This window comes from Leptonychotes weddellii, chromosome 1 (assembly GCF_054177405.1).
Source record: "Leptonychotes weddellii isolate Sample4059 chromosome 1, ASM5417740v2, whole genome shotgun sequence".
In the NCBI taxonomy this organism is placed as follows: domain Eukaryota; kingdom Metazoa; phylum Chordata; class Mammalia; order Carnivora; family Phocidae; genus Leptonychotes; species Leptonychotes weddellii.
In genome coordinates, this window is record NC_138369.1 from 75,598,641 (window position 1) to 75,621,644 (window position 23,004).

At 39.4% G+C, this 23,004-nt stretch overlaps 2 protein-coding genes across 13 annotated transcripts in view; one reads left to right on the plus strand and one right to left on the minus strand.

Annotated features, from left to right (window-relative positions):
• Positions 1-10,005, plus strand: part of ATP2C1 (ATPase secretory pathway Ca2+ transporting 1) — a 158,162-nt gene extending 148,157 nt beyond the window's left edge. For 8 of the 12 annotated variants that reach the window (XR_014139750.1, XR_014139752.1, XM_081801870.1 and 5 more), the window contains one exon: positions 9,439-10,005. Coding sequence is in view for 8 of the 12 variants with exons in the window: in XM_081801870.1 (XP_081657996.1) it covers positions 9,439-9,534 (96 nt within the window). In the remaining 4 variants the exon portion in view is untranslated. Of the gene's footprint in view, positions 1-9,400 lie in introns of all 12 variants that reach the window. The other 4 variants (XR_014139751.1, XM_081801879.1, XM_081801891.1 and 1 more) reach the window with 2 other exon arrangements.
• On the minus strand, positions 9,432-20,089 carry ASTE1 (asteroid structure-specific endonuclease 1). Its single transcript, XM_081802021.1, has 5 exons — positions 19,949-20,089; positions 17,466-18,791; positions 11,495-11,705; positions 10,308-10,367; positions 9,432-9,626 (listed from the first exon to the last, which is right to left on the minus strand). Exons 1-4 carry the CDS (start codon positions 19,952-19,954, stop codon positions 10,318-10,320), a joined length of 1,593 nt encoding a protein of 530 aa, XP_081658147.1. The 5' UTR covers positions 19,955-20,089; the 3' UTR covers positions 9,432-9,626; positions 10,308-10,317.
• Positions 20,090-23,004: the final 2,915 nt, after the last annotated feature.

Here is a 23,004-nt window from a genome sequence, read left to right on the forward strand (position 1 = left end):
GCCTTCCTTATGATAAGTATGCTAAAGTGCTTGCTAGTTGAGGAGTAACAATTTGGTGCCATCTTATGGTCATAAAGAAATACTGAAATGCCTTGACCAGGTGCTCTTTTTTTTTTTTTTTTTAATCACATCTGCATCAGAAAAAGTATAATATGAAACAACTTACGTGTGTCTTCCAAAATATTCTCCTTGGAGCCATTTATATCAGGCCCCAACCAAATAGATAATTGTAAAAAATGTTTGCTTGATAGGAAGGACATGACAGACTTTACATTTAAGCATTAATAAATCAATTTTAGGGAGTTACAAATGAATATGTTTTCGTGTTTCTCATAGTCATCAATATGGTTATACAATAGGATTGCATTAGAATTTATGACTCTATGGAGGTCTGGATGGCCCATGAATTAGGTAGATGTGTTGCAAATTAGTGAAACAGTTTAATACTTCCCTAAGTCACCCACAAGGGCTATTGACTTAGTTTTGGGGTTAACAAACTAAATCAGTCTGCTGCTGGATTTGTAAATAAAGTTGTATTGGAACATAGTTATGTACATTCATTTATGTATTATTTATCACTTCTTCATGCTACAACAGAAGTGAATAGTTGTAACAGAGACCATATGGCTTGCTAACCTATTTACTCTCTGGCCTTTTACAGAATAAAGGTTGCCTAGTCATATAAATACTCAAAAAGAGGAAAATAGGCCTGTGCACTGCATTCAGTGGTCTAGAGGAGGTGGCATCAATTTTCTCTACCTTCCAATCTCCCAACAAGATGTTATCTGGAATGGATGAACTTGATACCAGATTTAATGTCAGTGACTCTTCTAAGTCCCCACTTAAGTCTCCTATATGGAGGAAGTCAGAGAGTCTTAGTCTATTCTCAGAACATCATCATCAACAGGGAGGACATACCAGCTGTTATCAGTTCCAGCTCATCACTAGGGCTCCTTGTTCTTACAATGAATGGGTAGAGTGTTCTGATCTGTTGCCCCATCTGAGTTGTGCTCCTCATCATATGCACAAGAGAAGTGGGGGCTTCCTTCTCATTGGCTGTTTCTTCCTAACACAAACACAGAAACAAGCTTAATTTGAGTAGGCTTTTTTATATTATCCTGCTTAGGGAAGACAAAATTTAGTAAAAGTAAAACCAAAATATCCTATCAGCACGGTCTTAGGGGAAAATGCACTCTTGTATTTTCTCAGAACAGAATGTTCCAAACCAAAATACATTTACATAGTATTTATCATATTTCTAAGGTAAAATTATGATAATATTTCTTAGTAGGTTCCTCTGACAGTCCACCCTTGGCTGTCAGACTTATCACTTTGTGAATAGATTATGGTTATTATTATAATAGGGTCAGTTTCTTTAGTTTGTCTTTTAAAAAACAGTTCGTAGGGTGCCCATGTGGCTCAGTAGGTTGAGCGACTACTCTTGGTTTCGGCTCAGGTTATGATGTCAGGGTTGTGAGATTGAGCCTGTGTCAGGCTCCACGCTCAGTGCAGAGTCTGCTTGAGATTCTCTCTCTCTCTCTCTCTTTCTCTCTCTCTCTCCCTCTGCCCCTCCCTCCACGCTCACTTGCTCTTACTCTCTCAAATAAATAAAATCTTTTTAAAAAAACCAGTTTGCATACATCTGAGAGCTTGAGGGGCTATATACAGTACATTGTGATTGGAAATTTGGGCTTATGGGCCATTCTCAGATTTCAACAACAAAGTCCCCTCTACCCACCATTTTTACCTCTTATTTTTCAGAATTTCTTGGGACAAGACAAGGGAACATCAGAAGCTTGCTCTCTTGATGCCATCCTTCCTAGAGGCATCAACTACTACCTCTCTCTGATCATAAAATAATACAAAATACTCATTGGGGAGGTTTTTAAATAGAGGACAAGGAAAACACTTTATAATCTCAATACCCAAAGACTTTAACCTAGGTTTTAGACATATATCCAGCTGCCCAGCAGACGTTTCCACTTAAGCGCCTAAACGGTATTTCTAACTTAACATATCCACAACAGAACCCCTAGATCCCCAACTTCCCAACTATACCTTATCCTATGCAAATGAATGACTGAATAGGAAATCTGAAGAGAGAGAGTTCCTGCCAGTATTTTATGAAGGCATAAAAATGCTGTATGACCATAGTAATTTTAGCAATAATTTATAGGACTTCTCAATGGCACATTTACAAACACCATTTTTTCAGAATGATGTTATAAGTATTTACTCAAAAAAAAGTTTCCACGTCAGAGCAAGTTCTTCTAACAGTTGGATTAATCTACATAATCCTACCTCTGTCATGAAATAGAGTTTATTCTATACCCATGTTAGCAAGCATTGAGATAATGCAAAGTAGACTTTCTGTTTTCCCTGTCATCCTTTGATTTATTCTCCCATAATGTGTAACACACATGAATCAGAGGAAGATATGGGGAGATAATGCCCAGATAGACACATGGCAGTTTTTCAAGAAGAAACAGCACCTCAGTTAATCCTCCAAAAAGCACCAGTTATATCAAAAAACACAACAGAAGAGTTTTCCTAATCTTGTAAGCTAGCTCACGTGATGGCATAATTTTTTCACAAATGATTCAGTCTTATAAATGATCAAAAACCCAATGTTGATACATTCTGATCAGCTTTTTTTAAAAACAAAAACATTCCTACGTGTTTCCTGATCATGATGACAATGAGTTATATTGTACATAGAAATCTCCCAAGTGTCTCCAAAGTCATAATGAGAAAATTATTTAAAATATGTATGTATACATGTATATGTATGTGCATATACATGTACACATATGTATACACACAAATATATAAATATTGAAAGATTTTGCTATTTTAACCAGATATCTAAAATGTTATCAAGACTAGTTTGGAATAAAAGTGATTGCATGTGCATTGCAACATGTTTGTGTGAAATTTGATTTTTCTCCCTGAAAACTAGATCCAGTGAAACAAGCTGGAAATACATTCATCTGTTTCTCCCATTTTAACAGACTGGTACATGGCCTGGCAGTTATGGCTTTGAATTTAAAAACGTTCTTCCTCAGCATGAGGTCCTCATCTTAGAATTTTTATAGTTGGATGAACTTGAATTTTAGCAAATTTCAGACCTGGAAAGAAATGCCAAAGCAGCTTACCATATATGGTTCAGAAAGCTGTTGCTAAAAGTGGGGAGGCATCTTTTTAATACATCTTCCCAAAATAAGTATTTAATTTCAAATTGTTACAAGGTGCAGAATCATTTCCAGCTGTCTTGACTGAAATGCATCAATGTATAAGATGTTAATGCAATATATACTAAGTACACTATATCCACCTCACTAAAAAATACAAGGTCACTGTGTTTAGAGTCAGGTACTAGTGAGTGTTGGTCCTTTTACGGAAGTGAACTTGTTTCTGCTCGTCTTGGGGGGGGGTGACTGCTCTCCAGGTGCTGCTCTAGGTTCACGGAGTGCCAGCCAGCCAAATAACGTGCTAGCAAGAGGTACCCAGTGAACTCTGGAAAGCTCACTAAGGGGGAAAACTCGCTTTGGCCTCCTTAGGATTATGGGATAAGGCCAGGAGATAGCTCTGGCAGTTGCAGGAAGAGGAAATTCATAGGAAGTGGTCATATCTGCTATTAATTTTTTCCTTTCTTTAAACATATCCAGTGCTCTTTCAAATTGGGTTTTAAAAACAATACAGAAAATCCCTTGATAACAAGAAAAAAGGGAAGGAGGGGCACAAGTACCCACAGGAATAGTTCCTTCTGGTCTTTTTTCATTATTTTCTAAGGTTGAGCTTGGCTGCCTATTCACATTCTCTTGGCCCTTCTCCTTTTAGTGTGGCTTCAGCTGGACAGTTCTGCTGAAGTTGCTTTCATGTTTTCACGTTCTTGTCCTCATGTTAGCCATATTTGATAGTGTTGATCTCCTTGCCTCTGCAAAATTTCTGCCATTAGCTCTGGCAGCCGCTAATTTCACGGTACTTTGATCTTTCTGCTCAGCCACCTCTCCTTCTCAGATCCCTTGCTTTGCTCTTGGTCTTCTTGTGTGGATGTAACAATAATGGCTGGCATTCCTTACATGTTTCTAGTGCCAGGCACTGGGTGAAGTAACTTAAAAGTACATGTCATTTTGTCTCTAACAATTTGAACTCTTGTGATCCTCATTTTACAGATAGGGTAACTGAGGCATCATCATTAATTCATTTATGCACAAAAGAAGAAAAGATAATTCTAAGACCTTTCTATTTAGAAAGGTCTTTATCTTTGTATTTTTTTTTAAGTTTATATTTATTTGTCAGAGAGAGTGAGAGTGAGCACACAAGCAGAGGGAGCTGCAGGCAGAGGCAGAGGGAGAAGCAGACTCCCCACTGAGCAGGGATCCCGATGCAGGACTTGATCCCAGGACCCTGGGGTCATGACCTGAGCCAAAGGCAGACGTTTAACCGACTGAGCCACCCAGGCATCCCAAAGGTCTTTATCTTCTAAAATCATAATTAATTTGAATTAGAATCTAAACTTAAATACTAAAACTAATTTGAATTTTTTTTGTCATGATCACTCATCTTGAAAAGCCTTTAGAATTTATAGTTACAGGATATATACATTAAGCTTTCTAGGTCTAACTATCATAAAGGGGTTGTACAAATGAAGTTCAAGTATAATTTTATCACAACTAGATAGAGTATATTATAGTGTTTTTCTCTCTTTAGCTTTATTACTAAAATTTATTCATTTTATTTTATTTGAAGATTTATTTGAGAGAGAATGAGAGCAAGAGAGAGCGAGATTTTGAGCACACACAGAGGGAGAGAGAGAGAGAAAAAGAGAGAGAAGTAGACCCCCCTGCTGAGCAGGGAGCCCGATGCGGGACTCGATCCCAGGACCCCAGATCATGACCTGAGCCGATGACTGAGCCACCCAGGTGCTCCAATTTATTCATTTTAAAAAACTGTCCAGAGTCCCTTTGGTACTTAAACTAATTGAAGACTTATATTTGCAAAGCCTCAGGTGGGCTTTCATTAGCTAGAATTGAATCAGAAAGAGCGAGCAAGACCTAAAGACTTGATTAAAAACAGGAAACAAATTTTCCAAATAGAATATGGAATATATAACATTATTCTTCTGTAGAGGTGTTACCATTGCCCCTGTATTTCATGAATTACATCCCTGTCTCTTAAAGCCAGGCTCAAAGCCAAATCTGAGAATCTTGTGCTTTAACCCCTCCTCACCTGGTGACTGCTCTCTTTATTGTAGCATTCAGTCTGCACTTTTGCCACTTTGTGGCTGACAGATTGCTTCATAAAATGTTCTTGTTATTTCATTGTGTGTTGTCTCCCCAAGCAGCTTATGTAAGTATGACTTTGGGGACCAGGTACTATGTCGTATTTCTTTGGTAAACCCCTCAGATACCTTGTGGAGTGCTTATGATCTCTCATTTATACATCCAGGAGAAGATCTGTAATGGGGTGGGGTAACTCCTTAATTCTCAGAGAGTAAGAGTAAATGGACATTATTAGATTTTAACTCCTTCATTGCAAGGCTGGGTAATTTCAAGTGAATGGCCCTGATTGCAATGGTTAGAGAAGGGAACCTGACTTCGGTGTCTACTGAAGGAGGGGCCCCTTTGCTTGAAAAACTCTTTAATGAAAGAAAAATATGAGTAATATAATTCAGTTGACTTTTAATTAAACTCTGTAGCCCATACACTCTTCAGTTAGGTGCCTGTCAAACCAGTTATTTGCCAAAGTGGAAGTAGAAATAGTTTTTCATGCAAGGTTGGTGGTTTGCAAAAGCAGTGTTGATAATAAAGCCAGGAAATAGGACATTCATGCTGGTGTAATTTCCAGATTGGCCCCCAACTGCAGGAATCAAGAAAAAGAATTTTGATACAACAGAGGACTTAATGTGCTTGTAGTCTCCATTAGATTTACTGTTTGCTGGAAAGACACATATCAAAAATAGAGCATATGACTGTTTTTGATTCTTCTGTGAATAACCATCTCTTTAGAGACATAAAAAAGAAACTTAGTACAGAGCCCCACGCACTCCTCCTAAAATAAAAATTTCCTTATTTCAAGAACTATTTATTTGAAACAAAAGCCAGTCTTTAGGGCTGAAAACTTTAGGAACAAGTAAGATTGTGTTTTTGCCAGTCAACACTTGGAAGGTGTGTATGTAACACTGGCTGATGCTGAACTTACTCCCCTAAGAGTATGGTTCTCACTAGGAAAGTGGAAAGACTTGTTTGCCAGATGTTAGGAACTGAACATAGGCCTGTTCAAAATGGTAGCTTAAAACCATGTTTAAGGTTCTCACTGATGGAATATACCAGTGAAAGACTACAGAAGAAAGGAATAACAATTTGTAGGAATGCAAATAAAATAAAGGTTGGGAATCTACCTCCAGATCTCTAGATCTTGCCCAATTAGATTCATTCCACTTGCTTACTTTCAAGTTCTTTATTTGGAACTGGCCAGCACTTTCACAATTCTGTTGGTACTTATAATTTTAGCAGCCTTTAGTATGTTCCAGAGCAGTGCCTTTCAAAGTCTTTTGACTGCAATCCACAGTAAGAAATAACATTTTGCATAACCATTTAATATATGATATGCATGTCTGATGATTTCTACTTAAAAAATGCTGGTTATGACTCATTAATTTCATATCCCATTAATGGGTCAATACCTGCAGTAGAAAAAATGGCCTAAGATTCTGGTATTGCTGCATATATTACTAATTTTTTAATTTTTTCATAGTGTTTCCTCCTTCTCTTCTAGATCTAGGAGCTCAGGATGCTATTTCTTAACTTGTTGGAGCCATTACAGTTTTAACTTATGCTTTAAAACCTGGAGCATGTAAAGTGTTCCTAAGCCTGCCATGGTCTCATTTTCCTAGTACTTAAAGGTGTTTACTTTCTCTCTGGTACCCTCACTTTTCTCTTCCAAGGCCTCAGACCTTTCAGAATAAAGGATGAAGAGGAAACAGTTGAGAAAAAATAAATGTTTAAAATAATAACCCAGCTTCTGCTTATAGGAAATAATTGAAGTAGGACTTCTGTTCTTTTTGGAAACAAAGCCGGCTGAATTGCTGCAATGTAAAGGTTATGGACTTCCTGAAATGGAACATAAGAAGTACAAACATGCTTTCAAGTGTATTTAAGAAAATACAAAAGTTTCTTAAATCAGGTTGTATTTATTAAAAGCAGAATACAAAATACCTTGGGATTCAAAGGTTGCCTCTTACAATGTTTATTCCCTAACAGATTCTAAATAAAACAGTTAATCATTTCAAGGGAGGTAACAAAAGTTTTAAGAATTATACATCTGGTTGCAGACTGAGTTTATTCAAGCTCTGAGACCTCAGTTTGTTCCTCCAAGTTTTCAACCATTAATAGTCCAAAACGATTGCTTCCCTCATACAAGCATCTAGTGTCTGAGGTGGTTCCCACTCTGTTCTTTGACCAGCTGGTACTGTGTTTCTTTTGCCGCCTTTTTGAATTTGATTTACCCTTTGGTAGGAATAATTCAGCAGGGGCATATGACCTTGTGGCATTGAACAGATGTTCGTATAGTTGCTTTGCCTTAGGGCACATGCTCAGGAGACTTTCTACAGAAGCTGATGTTAGCAGTTGTTGGCATAGTCCATGCACCAGGCTTCCACTATAGAGTCTGTTCAACGGGAGAGAAAAGTGTGTTGGTAAAGCATAGGTTCAGTACAGAGACAACGGTCATTAACATTGGCTTCAACAAATGCGGCTAAACATTGAGAATTCTTCTTCTATAAAATTATTATTAAAATTACTTAAAAAAAACCTGTTCTTGAAGGAAGGAATGGAGTTGTTATTACAAACTTGGCTGATGATATTTAAAAACTTTATTATCAAAAAATGATAGATGCTTGCTAGTTCTGCAACCAGCCAAAAGTTGAGCAGGCCTCTTAACACTTCAAAGAAAAGGAATTAAAAATGTCCAATAAACCAAATAGGCCGTCTTTTGAAATATGAGAAAATTTAGTGGCATCATTTGCAAGTTCACTGATTGACTTGCACTGAGAACCTACTTCAGAAACATAAGATGGGATTAACTGGAAGCCACAAATTTAATATATAACTTAATGACAGAGTTGATCAACTGGTGCCTTAGCAACTGATATAGAACTGTCATTTAATCAGTGTAAGATCATCATTTAATAAGCTCTAGTAATGCTGAGAGGCAAGAACAGTCCTGCTGAAATCATGAAGAGAACTGTTCGGTCTTGTTTTTTCTCTGTTCTGTTGTAAAGGGATTTGTGGTAGCTAGAGAGGATCCAGTCAAGAATGACCTAAATTATTTAAGGAAAGGCATAAAGAATCCATAGGTCAAAGGCCAGTTAATCTTACTGTAGAAGGTTCTAGGGTTAGCTCAGCAGATATTAGGCCTAGGGATGTATTAACAATATTTACTGCTTAGGAAGCTTTATACCTTAAAACATTTAAAGTCACACCAGCATATTTTATATGCCTCCATTCATATATCACTCATTTATCTGACAAATATTTGAGTACTTACTATATGTTAGGCCCTGGGGCTACAAAAGTAAAGAAAATAGCTAAGTCCCTGTCCTCACAGAGCTTGCATTCAAGTGGGGAGAGACAAAGCATATCTATAATCTCAGCTCCATTTGCTAACAGTCTCCCCTTTATCTTCCTCCCTCCCTCTGGGATTTCCTGGATGGATAATCACCAGGAAGTCCCAACCCACTGAATGTAGTAGCACTTTTTCACTAGCCCACACTCTACTGCTGTCTTTCTTTCTTACCCAGCTTCAACTACATAGTCCAACATAATCACTTCCTGGCAACAGGCTGCCTCTCCCTTCTTCATACTTACCTGGCAAAACAAAAACCCTAAAGTTCACTGAAGCATCTAATAGTCATCTCACTAGAATAAAAGCTCCATGACAACAGAGATTTAAAAAATGTTTTGTTCACTACACTCTAGCACAGAGTAGGCATTTAATAAATATTTGAGTATGTGAACAGTATGCCAAGTGGTAAGAAATGGAATTTACAAAAATCCAAAAGAGTAACAGGATTAGAGTGACTGGAAGTAGAGAATTAATATTCCAGAAGGGTAATCAGAAAAAGCCTTAATAAAGTGATATTTGAAAAAGACCTGAGAGAAATGAAGGAATGAGTTATATCCTACCAACTGCCTCTTTTCTTACTTTACGGGGCTGGTTTTTTAATCTTTGATCTAATCATGGAAACTTTTTGGGAGTATGGAAAAAATTAGTATTTCTCCAGTTTCCAGCTCTTCGGCTATTATAGTGATCCAAGACCAATTATACTAAGATTAATTTTTTAAACATAACTTAATGTGCTTTAAGTATAAATAAAAGTATTTACTTCTGTGTGCAGCCATCTGAACTAGTTTCCCGTGGTGCTTACCGAGTTAGGTCTGGTTCCGGGAGAGGAGTGGACAGCAGCTGATTGAGATACATCCCCATCTGCAGACAGCACTGCCACTGACAGAAGATGTGAGCTGTGTCTAAGTCCAGTCTCGTGCCCGGCCGCGTCTGCTCCTTCACTCTTTGGAATTCTTCATACAGCATCCTAGCACCATCTTCCCGCAGATCTTCCTTATCTAGACAAAGAAACAACCCAAGGGCAGTATTTCCAAAAACACTGTATAGCTTGTAATTTTCTCTCTATATATAGGACTTCGAATTCCATAAAGAAAAAAAATTAGTTTAAATAACCAAAATGCTTTTCTCTTCTGGCTCTTTACTATTTTAATGTCAATGTGAAAGCCTTGCTGTGTAAATTGAAATATTTATACTGAAATGCCTTTTTAATGACAACCTAACTTTATTCAACCCCAAAGTACTTATTTTTTTTCCTTAAAATAATCTCTTCCACTGGTTTACTACCTGACCTTAAACATACATCTGCATCTGAACTCTCCAAACCTTAAATCTGTCTCTCTGAAAAATACAAATTACTATTAAATATCATTCTCTTCACTGTTCTCGTTCACTAAGTTTCCTTCCATGGAGGCCCCTACGCTATAGTGCACTTAACACAGCCTCTGTGTTCAAAGCACACTTTAACTTCTGCTTTGTGGGAGGAAAACAAAAGCATGACTCAAGGAGAATATGGTCAGTCATCTACTTCACACAGTAGAGAATAAGAGGCAAGAAGCAACAACCCTAGGAAACGAAGAGTGCTGCGTGTGTTCAACTGTAAAAGCTTCTGCACGTTTGCTTGTGCAGGGGCGTACAAAATGATACCGGACCAACTGGAAAGTAATAAAAAGGAGGCCCACCTTTGACCAATTAGCGAGCAGCAAGGCACTGAGCCTGCCTGGGTGCGGGGTCCACAATTCCTAAAAGAAAAGAAACAGACCCTTGACATGCCCCTTCTGTTGGACTCAGGTAAAAACTTCCCAGGCTTGTGCCCTGAGAATGTTCTTAAACTACAGTTATTATTCAATGAGAGAAAACTAAAAGAGGGCCTTCACTTGTTTGGCATTAAGTTGGCTGTCCTAGAACAATAGTGCCTTCTGACAACTACTCTCACACTTGGGGGTCCTGGAATCTAGACTAGTTCACTCTCATTTAACTTATTTTAAAAAGTAAACTCCAGAGTAGCACTATCCACCAGAACTTTCAGCAGTGATGGAAATGTTCTGTATCTGTGCTGTCCAATTCAGCCTCTAACCACATGTGGCTACTGAGCACTTGAAATGTGTGTGGTGTCCAGGAGAAGCTGAAATTTTAATTTAAATAGCCACACATGACTAGTGGCCATTAGATTAGATATTAGCACTGTTCTGGAGTGTGACAATGATTATACATGTTTAGATAAAGTGTTAAAGCATTCATAATCTTTTAAAGGGAGTATTTCCACTAGAGAATTGAAGTGCTCCAGTGCATCCTCATTTATTTCACCTGATACTTGGATGCAGCTGAAACTGCCTTAAAGTGTGTTTCTATTATAGAAAGAAAAGTTACTATTTCTACCATCACTAACACACTAATTGAAACTTACAGTGGAGAAAAAGTAAAAACAAAACAAAACAGCACAAGCATGAATGTTTATTATGGTTGTAGGTATTCAGAAGTTTCACCAATGGACAATTTTAAATCGGTTTCTAGTGATGATGTTGCCACTCTATTGATAGGGCCAGGGTACACGGAATACAGAATGTAACGGGCACATTCTACATTCACACTTCATAGATTAAAGCATTAGGTGCCACAGAGCAGGTGGGACAGTACCCGCACATCTTCACTGCTGTGCCGTTGTAGTCAAGCTCTGCAGCACAGAGCCTGGCACACACAAGTGCTCAGAAACATCTGCCAATGAATGAGTGCTATTTTGTGCCTCTTCCTAAGTTCTGGATATAACTGATGGGAGTAAATAATCCAAAAATTTTTTTCATTTCTTTAAACTTGTGATTATATGCAAGTAACATGCAAATACATACTCCTGGAATTTCCAGATACCTACCAGGGCTGGTTATTATGGCATGCAAGGGCCCCATCAGCATCCCTAGCAGTAAGGCCTGCAGGTGATGTAGCTTTGCCTTGGACTCTGTGTGCTGCAACCAGTAGCAACTGACAGAAATGGGCAGCTTCAGTGAAGAAGGGATTGATTCCAGGACGGTCCGTTTCACCTTCAGGGTGTCTAACAGAAGTATCTGCCGTTTGGCCAGGGACAGCTGAAAATACATACCAAACATCCTCCAAGTTACTCTGGGGAATGTCTTTTTTTTTGTTTTTTTTTTCCCTAGTATGAAGAGACTTCAATGCAAATGATTTGCTCTGTCAGTTTATCATCTTCCCGTGGAAAGAAATCAGCCACATTCAAAGCATTGAAAACACTGGGTGCTTAATAAATATGGTTGAATGGATACATTGTCTACCCTCACTACACAGCCCTTGCTCATGTCATTCCATCGTCCATGTAGGCTGGTGAACATCTTCAGTGGATATATCACTTGGGAAGCTTGTTAAAAAATTCAGTCCTCAGGTCCCACCTCCTAAATTTTGATTCAGTAAATTTGTGAGGAACCCAGGAATCTGAATTTTAACTATTCTGCTTTGAGAAACAAATATCTATACTTAACCCTACTCTTACTTGCCAGTGAATATTGAGGCCCCACCTTCTTCATGGTGCCATTACCGATCACCTCTAGAAGGCAAACTTAGATTATATGCATATCATACAAGCTTCTGTTTGTTTGGGTCCTGTCTCATGTCCCTACCCGTAAGGTGAATGTTTATTATCTTTTTGTTTTCCCACACAGGGTAGCTGCTTGTAGGTGAGAGAGATAGTCAAGGGAGATGGTAATATTTAAGGACTACCTCACTGTGCTTGCAGTAACACACCACACTCACTTTTACTCCGTGCTTTAGAGTGCACTTCAAATAAAAGCAAGTTAACAGTTACGAGGGTTTCAGGCTTCTTGAAATAACTTTATCTTAATGAATCTTAAGAACCATAAGGGACCTTCTAGATCACACGCTTCTACAAATAAGGAAATTAGGACTATTAAAAGGGCACCTTCAGAAGAACTTTATGATCAAACTTTAAGAGAGAAAAAAGAGTTGTATTCCTAGTGTCTACATGCAGCCAGAAAATGATTTCTGTCTTAACTTTTCTGAAAGGATGCTCAGCATCTAAAACCTAGTTTGTAGTCAGTGTGTTGACAGCTGGGAATGGACATGTTAACCTGAAGTAAAACACACCATAATTGACAAAATAGTTTCATCACTGATGCATGAGAGTATTAAACATAATGATTTATAAATACTGGTTTTAAAATTCTGATACTGATAAGCTTTTTAAAACTAAAAATATGCAAAATGCTTTACAGTGTAATCAATCACTCCTATGGGAAGTAGCAATTAACTACTTAAATTTAGAGTAAAAAAAACTATGATCTCAACTGGTAGGAAAACACACCAAGTAAAGCTAAACATGAATTCTTTTCTGATATATAACGCTTAAATTATTGGATTCTCTAGCCAAGTTACAACTTTTATGAACAAAGTGGAGTTTGGGCTTTGACTTTAGAGGTGTTCTCTCACTAACTGTACAGCATTGGGCAAGTTTCTGAGCTTTTCTACAGTCTGATTATCTGTAAATGGGCTTATAATGAATTACACAAGATGTTTCATGAAATCCACCAGTTCTCAGCCCCTTCCAAAAGAGGAACTGCTGCTCACAGCCCTTAAATCTGGTTAGGTTTTACCCCATGTGACAACTCCTTTCCCTTACCCGGAGGTGAAGGAAAGCACAAACATGTAGAAGAAAACCCCACAGAGAAAGAGAGACACCCAGAGAGAGGCTGGTCTTGGCACTGTCTTACTCCCAAAGAATAATCCACTTCCATCTCTCCTTATGATTAACCTCTCATTGGTTAACTTGAGCGGAGCTCTATCCACTGCAACTAACAAAACCAAAATGGAAACCCTATCCTACAGTGGTTACTGTGGGAATTAAATATAAAGTTTCTATTACAACAGCTGGCACAAAGCAGATCAAGTATTATTACTACCTCTAAGTGAACAGATAGCTATCACAAAATTTCTGTTTGTATACCTGCATTTGTCTTTGGAATCACATTTGCTCCTGATACCATTTAGAATTATCATGGGCGAATTAGAGTTAGCAACATTGAGCTAAATAAAGAATTGATGAGTTTATGCCTAGGGAAAGCTGAAAGATCTCACCACACAGAAAGTGAACTAAAATTTCACACTATTTTGAATACAGGTAAGGGATGAGAACACTTGTCATCTCCACTTAGCAAGGAGTATAATCATCATGCTACACTCATTGACTCAACTGGATTTTTATATGGGGGAAAACGTGTCCTGATCCCTATGTCACACCATACACAAAAGATCAGTTGTAGATAGATCACAGATCTAAATATAAAAGGCAAAAAAACTGTCATGACCTTGAAGTAGGCAGTAATTTTCTAAGTAGGTCACAGAAAATGATAAATAATAAAAAAATTGGACTATATTAAAAACTTCTGTTCATCAAAATATACTAGAATGAAAAGAACCTACAGAATGTGAGTCTGTTTACATGTTATTTGACAAAGCACCCATATATAGAAATAAAAAGCCAACAGAAAAATGGGCAAAAGACTTTGAACAGGAAATTATGTAACAATATCCAAATGGCCAATGGGCACATAAAAGGTGCCCAAATAAGTCATCGGAGAAATGCAAATTAACACCCACCAAATTGGCTAAAATGATGCCACTATACAAACATCAGAATAGCTAAAAAAAATTTTAAAGGATAAAAAAGTGTCAGGAAGGGAGTAAATTAAGAGGAACCCTCATAAGCTGCTGGTGGGAATATTAATTGGTTAAACCACCTTGCAAGACCTTTGGCAATATATCTTGTAAACTGAACATACGCATATCTTCTGACCTAACAATGCCACTCCTAGTGGTATATGCAATAGAAATGTGTCCATATTTTCAATAAATGATGTGCACCAGAATGTTCATAGCACTATTCATAATTGCCCAAACTGCAAACTACCCAAATGCCCATCACCTGCAAAATGGATAAGTCAACTGTGGTGTATTCCCACATAGCAATGAGATATAAATGATCTACAGCTTCTCACAGTGATGTGAATCTCACAAACATGTTGAATAAAAGAAGCCAGATGAGAGAATTCATATTATATGATCCCATTTTTATAAGATACAAAAAGTTAAAACTATTCAATGTTATTACAGGCCTGGATAGTGATTACAGGAGGTGGGAGGGGAGCGCTTGAACCAGACATTAGGAAAAGCTGTTGGGGTGCTGATAATGTGTCTTCATCTGGGCGTTTTTTACATGGAAGTGTCGAGTTGGTGAAAATTCATCAAGCTATACAATCGTCTGTGTACTTTGCTATGTGTACATACTCAGGGAGGGATGAATTGCAAAGAGGCAAGGGGAAACTTTTAGGAGTGATGCATACATTCATTATTTTAATTGCAAGATGGATTCACAAATGTAAACAAACTCATCAAAACGCACACTTTAAATATGGGCACTTCACAGTACGTCATTTCTCGATAAAGCCATAAACTTTTTTTTTTTAAGATTTTATTTGACAGATATAGTGAGAGAGGGACCACAAGCAAGGGGGAGTGGGAGAGGGAGAAGCAGGCTTCCCGCTGAGCAGGGAGCCCGGTGAGGGGCTCTATCCCAGGACCCTGGGATCATGACCTGAGCCGAAGGCAGACGCTTAACAACTAAGCCACCCAGGTGCCCCCATAAAAAGTTTGAAAAACTCTCCAACACAGCACCATTTATGTTGTGAGGAGAAATAATTTTAACAAAATATCATCATTTAGAATGTTGCTAATTTCAATTTTATTGGTATAGGTAAAGTTTTAATAAATCCCTTCTGTTTGGAATTTGACCTATGCTCAACTTTCTACTTCTGTAACCCTGGAAACGTGATAAAGTTAGTTGTTTTACTTAGCATGGTAAGAATGACTCTTGGAAAACTGCATCTGGATTTGAACTATAAATGAACTGTAAACACCAGATGGGGACATCATATCATGGGGCTTCCCTGAGCACAGTGACCTATATTTAGGCATGGCCCTGCAGGGAGCCTGGAAGCTATGTTTATGGAATTGTTACAAAAAAGGAGGGGGAAGGAGGCCAGTGAGACCTTTTCTTTCTTTAACTGAGATATAATTCACATGTTATAAATTCACCCTTTTATTTATTTTTATTTAATTTTATTTATTTATTTATTTTTATTAATTTTATTTAATTTTAATTTTTTTTTATGGTCAGCCATCATTAGTTTTTGATGTAGCGTTTAATGATTCATTAGTTGCATATAACACCCAGTGCTCATCACAACACGTGCCCTCCTTAATACCCATTACCCTGTTACCCCATCTCCCCAACCCCCTCCCTCGGAAACGCTAAAGTGATTTTAGTATATTTATAAGCCTGTGCAACCATCACTAATTCCAGAACATTTCAGCACCCCCAAAAAGAAACACTGTTCCCATTAGCAGTCATTCCTCATTGCCAAGGAGGCACTGATACCCACCTGATGTGGATCTCATTTCCTCCTGCCTGAGCTGGCACTAATGGGGAGATTAAAGAATTTAGTCCCTAGCCAACAGTGTAGGCCAGCTATTGGCATTACTACATTTCGGGCTGGATAATGCTTGTTCTTGGGGGAGCTGTCCGGTGCATTTTAAGATGTTCAGCAGCATGCTTGGATGCTTCCAACTTCCCAATAAATGCCAGTAGCAACACCCCTCCCTCCCCCAACAACCTAAGTAGTGATAATTGGAAGTGTCTCCAGACATTGCCAAATGTCCCCTGTGGGAGGTAGGGGGACAAATCATCCCAGTGGAGAACCACTGATGGAAACTGTTGCAAAAACTTCCACAGGAAAGAAAATCCTGATTCAAACTGCTGGGAAGCTATGGTTGCTGTCCCACATGCTTGAGTAGACCTACCAGGAATGGTCTATGGGAGTCTCATGAATCTGAGTATTAGCTGAATTTAAGAAAACTCTGAATAGACACTGCAATTGGTATTTTAAGTTTATCTGCATTTAATTTGTAAATTTAATTGTGTTAGCATAAGCAGTTTCATATTTATAATTTTTTTGAGAGAGAGAGAGCCCAAGCAAGGATGTGAGCAGGGAGGGACAGAATCTTGAGCAGGTTCCATACCCAGTGCAGAGCCCTTCTCGGGGCTCGATCTCAGGACCCTGAGCTGAAATCAAGAGGCAGATGCTTAACTGACTGAGTCACCTACGTGCCCCTCTATTTATAATTTTTAATATATTTATGTAATATTACAAACAATAAACACTGGGATCCATAAATTATTTTTTACCTTGAAAAGTGGATTGGTCTGAGTGTTACTCAGGTTTAAACAACACTGAGGCTAAGATTCATATTTTCAATATCAAACTAATCATCATGATGCCATAAACCTAAAGCCTAAGAAAAAGGTCCTCATCGATAAAAATGAAAAATTAGACCAAGCAAGAATTAGTATTAATCTTATTAATTGAAATCTGATGCAGTCTAAGATATTCATTATGCCTATGATCAATACCTTCAAGGCACACTTCTTTTTGCAGCTCAGAATTTTTTCTTTTTCTAAAGGCACATGACCCCAATTTATTAACAGCTAGTATCAACAAACTAGTAGTAATAACTGCAAAATAACACAGACTACTAAAGTAGAGTGCAAATGGCAGATCTGGGGCTAAAAACCTGGGTTTGACTGCAACCCTCTGGCTGACATATCACACAGTAACCTACTTTGAGTCCTAGTTTTCTCCGCTATGAAATGGGGGGACTAGAGCAACCAACCTCATTTGGTTACATTAAGAGAGATAATATGCATGAAAGCACTTTTTAACCTGTAAGATACTTTACAAAAATTAGATTAGTGTTACACTTACCTCAGTCAATTTGCTTAAGTCAGAATGATCCTTGGGCAGTTCTACTGCATTAACAATCGATGTTTTGATATTTTTATTAATCCTTTCCATTTCGCTGAAAGCTAGAGGCTGAGAAGGCAATGCATCCCAGGACATATTTTCCAGATGTGGAGAGGCATTCAAAAGAAGCCCATAGATGATTTGCCGGATGGGCAGAGATACTCTGTGGGCATTTGGTTGCTGCATATTTTCCACCTGTGTGTGAAGAATGGTCCTTCTTAGCACCAAAGCATCGCTGATGAAAGGAGATAGCTGGCCTTTGGCCAAAGCTACTAATACCCATTCTGGTAAGTCCAGATTCAAGGCGGCTGGACAGGCGTAAGTACCATACTGGAAAAAGTCCTGCAGCTTCACCTGAGATTGCTGGTATTCTTCCATGGAACAGCAGAGAATTTCCTTAACATTTTCACGATCCTTTTTGGGGAGATATTTCAGAACATTATCCAGTGCTTCAGTAGGGTCGGCAAAATGAGATAACCAATTCAGAAGTCCCAAAACTCGGTGATGTCTCCTCCCCTTAGAACTGGTAGCTCCAAGAGGAAGACGTACTTTACTTAAGAATGTCTCTATGATGGGCAGATTAATATGATCATTTCCGCATAGCACCGCAAAGAGAGGCAGTAGAGCTTTATTCATATTGCTGAAATGATGGCAGAGTGCATCCAGGGAAAAGCACTTGGCAGGGATATAGCAGTCTTGTGTGCCTTTGATAGTGTTCACATTTCTCCACTGAAAGCTATTCAATGGGCAAAACCCAGTTTTTAGGTCAAAGATGCAAAAGTCACTATCTGATGATAACACAGGGCAATTCCAATGATTAGCTAGTGTCATAATGTCCCGATCTGCTTCTGAAAAGCACTGGACAAAACACACCTGTAGCTTGACCAAAACCTGTATGAACACTTCCCGGATGAGTAAGGGACACACATACCCACCCCCACCAACAGAAAGGGAATGAGCCATCTGGATCTTCTCTCTAGCTCGATCCTTTAGAGTTTTAAGCTTTTTATCAGAAATGTCACATCCTCCATCTAATACAACATATGGACAGATATTACAAGCAAACAGTGATTCAAAGAATTTTTGTGCAACATCTGCAAAAGAGTCATAGTCCCCTCCATACCGAAGTTCCAAGTTTGAGTTGAAGCAAAGCCGATGGAAGAGAGCATAGCCATCAATGACAATTTTTGTGTCTCGCAACTTCAAATCAGTGAAGAACTCATTACTGTGATCTTCCACAAAACTCATTAGTCCTCGAATACCCATGATGACTGTCTGAAGAATTGCCTGTTTAAAACACAGAACACACTTTCAATTGATGCTGTTTACTGGGGACCAAGTCATCATTTCCAGCACCACAAACCAACAGCAAATATTATGAACAGCTCTTTAAACAGAACATATTAGGTGTTAGCATCTCAATTCTTACCTAGGTGCTCAAGCAGCTTTCCCCATGTGTAACAAGGCACAAATGCAATGGTTTCATGGAGTTTAATCTCTGGATAGGGATGGAGCCTGTTGTTTCTAAAAGAAAATCAGTTGAAGTCCATTACTGACATACTTATAAAGACTACTGTGGACTCTGATATTGAGATAGGTAACGGTCACCATCTTGCAACACAGAATATTTGTGTAGGGCCAAAATAAAAAGTCCTAAGCTATAAAAATGATACCCTCCTCAATCTCATAATTAATAAATCAGAGAGCACTGGGCTTCAGTTAACTAAAGTGTATAGGGTCAATGATATGGATCCAGTTTTTCTTTATTGACAATCAGAGTCTGGGAATTTCTTTTAGGCCTTGGCTTGTGTTAGGTCCCATCTTAATTGGCATAGTTTTGAGTAAGGAAAATTACTGCTTCATAAGCATGCAGGGGCTTACTCTCCAGTTTCACCCTAACCAGAGGCTCTTTCCATTTTCTTGTCTTTGCATATCTGGTTCAGTACCAAGAATATAGTTCCTTATCTGGCTAACTTAAGTCACAGGATGTGTGTTACTAGCTTTTCCTTTGGCCTCACACTCTAGTATGGCTCGGCATGGCACTGTCTTTATTTAAAACCATGAGATTTTGTCAATCATGGATTTCTTTTGCATTAATTTTGATTTTTAAATATACCGCATTAAAATATATTTATCTTGATTACAGACTTTTGGGGTACCCTCTTGCATTTTGCGCCCAACTCATTTCACCCTAATTTTAGCCCAACCCTCAGCACCTTATCCGGCATAGCAGTTATTTATGTCTTGTAAAGCTTATGCGAACAGAGGCCATGTCAACTCATCCTAAACCAATTACAGGACATTGCAACAGTTGTTGAACAAAAGCGAGCTGGATAGGAGAAAGGCGCACAAAAGGTCTGATGTTAGTAGTCAAACACAGGCCTTCATACATCACGCCACCACAACCCTTACAACTCGCTACCCGGACCAGCAGCAGAGCCCACCTGCATCTTCCTCCCAGAGCACCAGCCCTTCCATTAAAAGACTGCGGGAGCCTCTGCTGGAAACGTCCGCACATGAGACTCCAACCTCAAGAGCGGGAACCGGAAGTCTCCGGGTATGACGTCACTGGGAAGCTCGGTTCCATGAAGCCAGTGGTGCCAGACTGCGCCTGGGGCAGGTGCTCCCGGGCCTGGAGGCGCGAGGTCGCTAAAGGAGGGCCGGGAAGTAAGCTCCGAAATGGCGGCTGTCAGGTTAGGAAAGCCAGACCGGTCGGGCCTGATCGTCTTTCCCCGCCCACTTGGGTCGGCGCACACTTCCGCCTCGGGGACCCGCACTGGGCCGCCTAGCTCCGGCTTCCCAGCATGCCCCACTCTGTCTCCCTGGCAACGGTGTACAACAGCGGTGCCGGGAGGTACTGGAGCTCGGCAGCGCGGCTGCACCTACGTGAGACCTGCCCAACATACGTCCTAGTTACGGGTGGGACTGTGGGCATGCCCCGGCCGCCGCTCCTCCGCCCTCGACACCGAAAGGTATGCGAAAGGCGAAGGGCGCTCCTCGGGGCGTGCCGGGCTCCCCGAAGCAGGAGAAGGTGATGGCTTCAGGCTGCCCCAGCCGGGATCCGCATCCCTGGGCCTCCATGCCCGCGACCCCTTCACTTCCCTCAGCTCCTTTCCTCCCGGGTCTGCTCCAGTCTCCGGAGAATCAGTGTTGCCGGCGCCTCCTCCATATAGGTTAACCCACTTTGCGAAAATGTAATTTTTAAAAAGTTGAGGCAAGGAATGTTCGTTAGACCTTTAAGGTTAGCGTTCTACTTTAGCAGAATCTGGTGTCAAATCTGCTTCCTCCCATTTATTAGCATTGAGAGAACTACTTGACTTCAAACTGTGATACACTCTCCTTCCCTTGCCTTTTGCCCCCAACCAGCTAGTTTTACCTTCAAGGGTCAGTTTGCAGGAGGTAATCTCTCACCTTTCTCACGGTTCCCATCCAGCTTTCTAAATCTTCTCTTCCCTCCTCTCACCATCCCCCCCCCCTTTTTTTCCTCCCTTGGTCAACAGTCGGTGTGCTGGACGCTTGTTTGCCTTAACAAAACGTATTGAACACCCACTCTATGACGGGAGCCAAGGATACAAAGATAGGGTGTGTTCCTGGAGCTCAACTTCATTCACAACCTTCATGAGGTGGGGGCGAGGGAACGTTGACAAACGAACAGATAGTTCTAGAATCTAGATGGCAGGTGACCTACTAGGGTAGCTCTGTGGTTGCACAGAGATTAATGGAATCGATGGCCTAAAGGTGGACTGGGGAAGGGGGTGGCAGGGCAGAGTCTGGGAACCTAGTCCCAGAGTGCTCTGAGGGCCTGGCCAGACTGCTTAGATGACACTGCTGGGTTTAAAAGCTCATTTACAAATAGGAGTCCCTGGAAAATTGGACGTCTCAGAACTATTCTGTCCTTCACTAAACAGGGACCGTTATCTCATCCCTAAAATAAGGAAAATTACTGGGTGATCGGAAGGGTTCTTTTCGGTTGAAAAGGTTGTGAGTCCATATATTTTTCTTAACACCTTAATTTGGCCAGCAAGTAGCACTTTTATGGGAGCACAGAAAGCAAACAAAATACACATGTAGAGGCCTGCTCTCCAATTGTTTTTTCAATAGTAGATTTCACTACTATTTTCTGTGATCTTTTTTTTTTTTAAAGATTTTATTTATTTATTTGACAGAGAGAGAGAGATAGCGAGAATAGGAACACAAGCAGGGGGAGTGGGAGAGGGAGAAGCAGGCTTCCTTCACCCCGCCCCGAGCAGGGAGCCCAATGTGGGACTCGATCCCAGGACCCTGGGATCATGATCTGAGCGGAAGGCAGTCGCTTAACGACTGAGCCACCCAGGTTCCCCTATTTTCTGTGATCTTGATAATCTGACATAATTTTTTTTATTTATTCAGAGATTTTGAGGTATGGGCCCCAGCTCTGAAGTTCCAACCCAATGCTAATGTTGTTTTAGTATGAGCTCATAGCCACCAGATGATTTGGTTTCTTTCTTCCCTTTTTTAAAGATTTTATTTTTAAGTAATCTCCACACCCGACATGGGGCTCAAACCCACAACTCCAATATCAAGAGTGGCATGCTCTACCCACTGAACCAGCAAGGCACACCCCTCTTTTTAATTTTTTTTTTTTTAAGGCTGGTTACTAGAATACTTCTCACTGGCATCAGGTAAAACTTAACTGATTAATGCATTATTTCAAGAAGAAAAATGCTGTAAATGGACATTTACTATTTATGCTTAAATTTGAGGATTTTTGTGATTGTCACCACCCTGTGAAGCTTGTTGGTCATATACCCCAAACTATACAGATAGCATCTTGTTTTATCATTATATACAATAAGTTTTGTGTTATAGCTTTGGAATAGTTGAATATGGAAACTTGACTCCAAGGCATAGACAGTCTTCAATTTAAAATCATGTTTTCTTAGATTTTAAACAAAACCCACTTTTCATGGTAACTAACAAAACATTTTACATTTTGATGAAATAAAAGTGATTTTACTGGGCATACACTCATATGAAACAGTCCTACTTTTCATAATCCTGCTGTATATTTATAGTTCCTTGAGGAATTATAACACATTTATATTCAGCTATCATAAAATACAATTTGTGGTTTGAACCGCATTTGCACACTTCCTGTTTCCAATCCAGAGTGATTACTCTATACACAGTGTGTATAATAACTTCAGAAACTGGACCAGAATTTGTTTAGGATGGGAAAAAAATTTGTTCTGAAATCTTTATTCCTCTTCACATCTATTCTAATAAGTGCAAATACCATGGTTTAACGTCTACAGAAAAAATTCTATGCTAATTTCTAGTTTAATCCGAACTCACTATTTGTTAATCAAAACAGACATAAGATGGGAAGAATTACAAAAAGATTGATGCAAATGTATAAATTTTTTTTTTAAAGATTTTATTTATTTATTCATGAGAGACAGAGAGAGAGACAGAGGCAGAGGGAGAAGCAGGCTCCCCGCGGAGCAGGGAGCCCCATGCG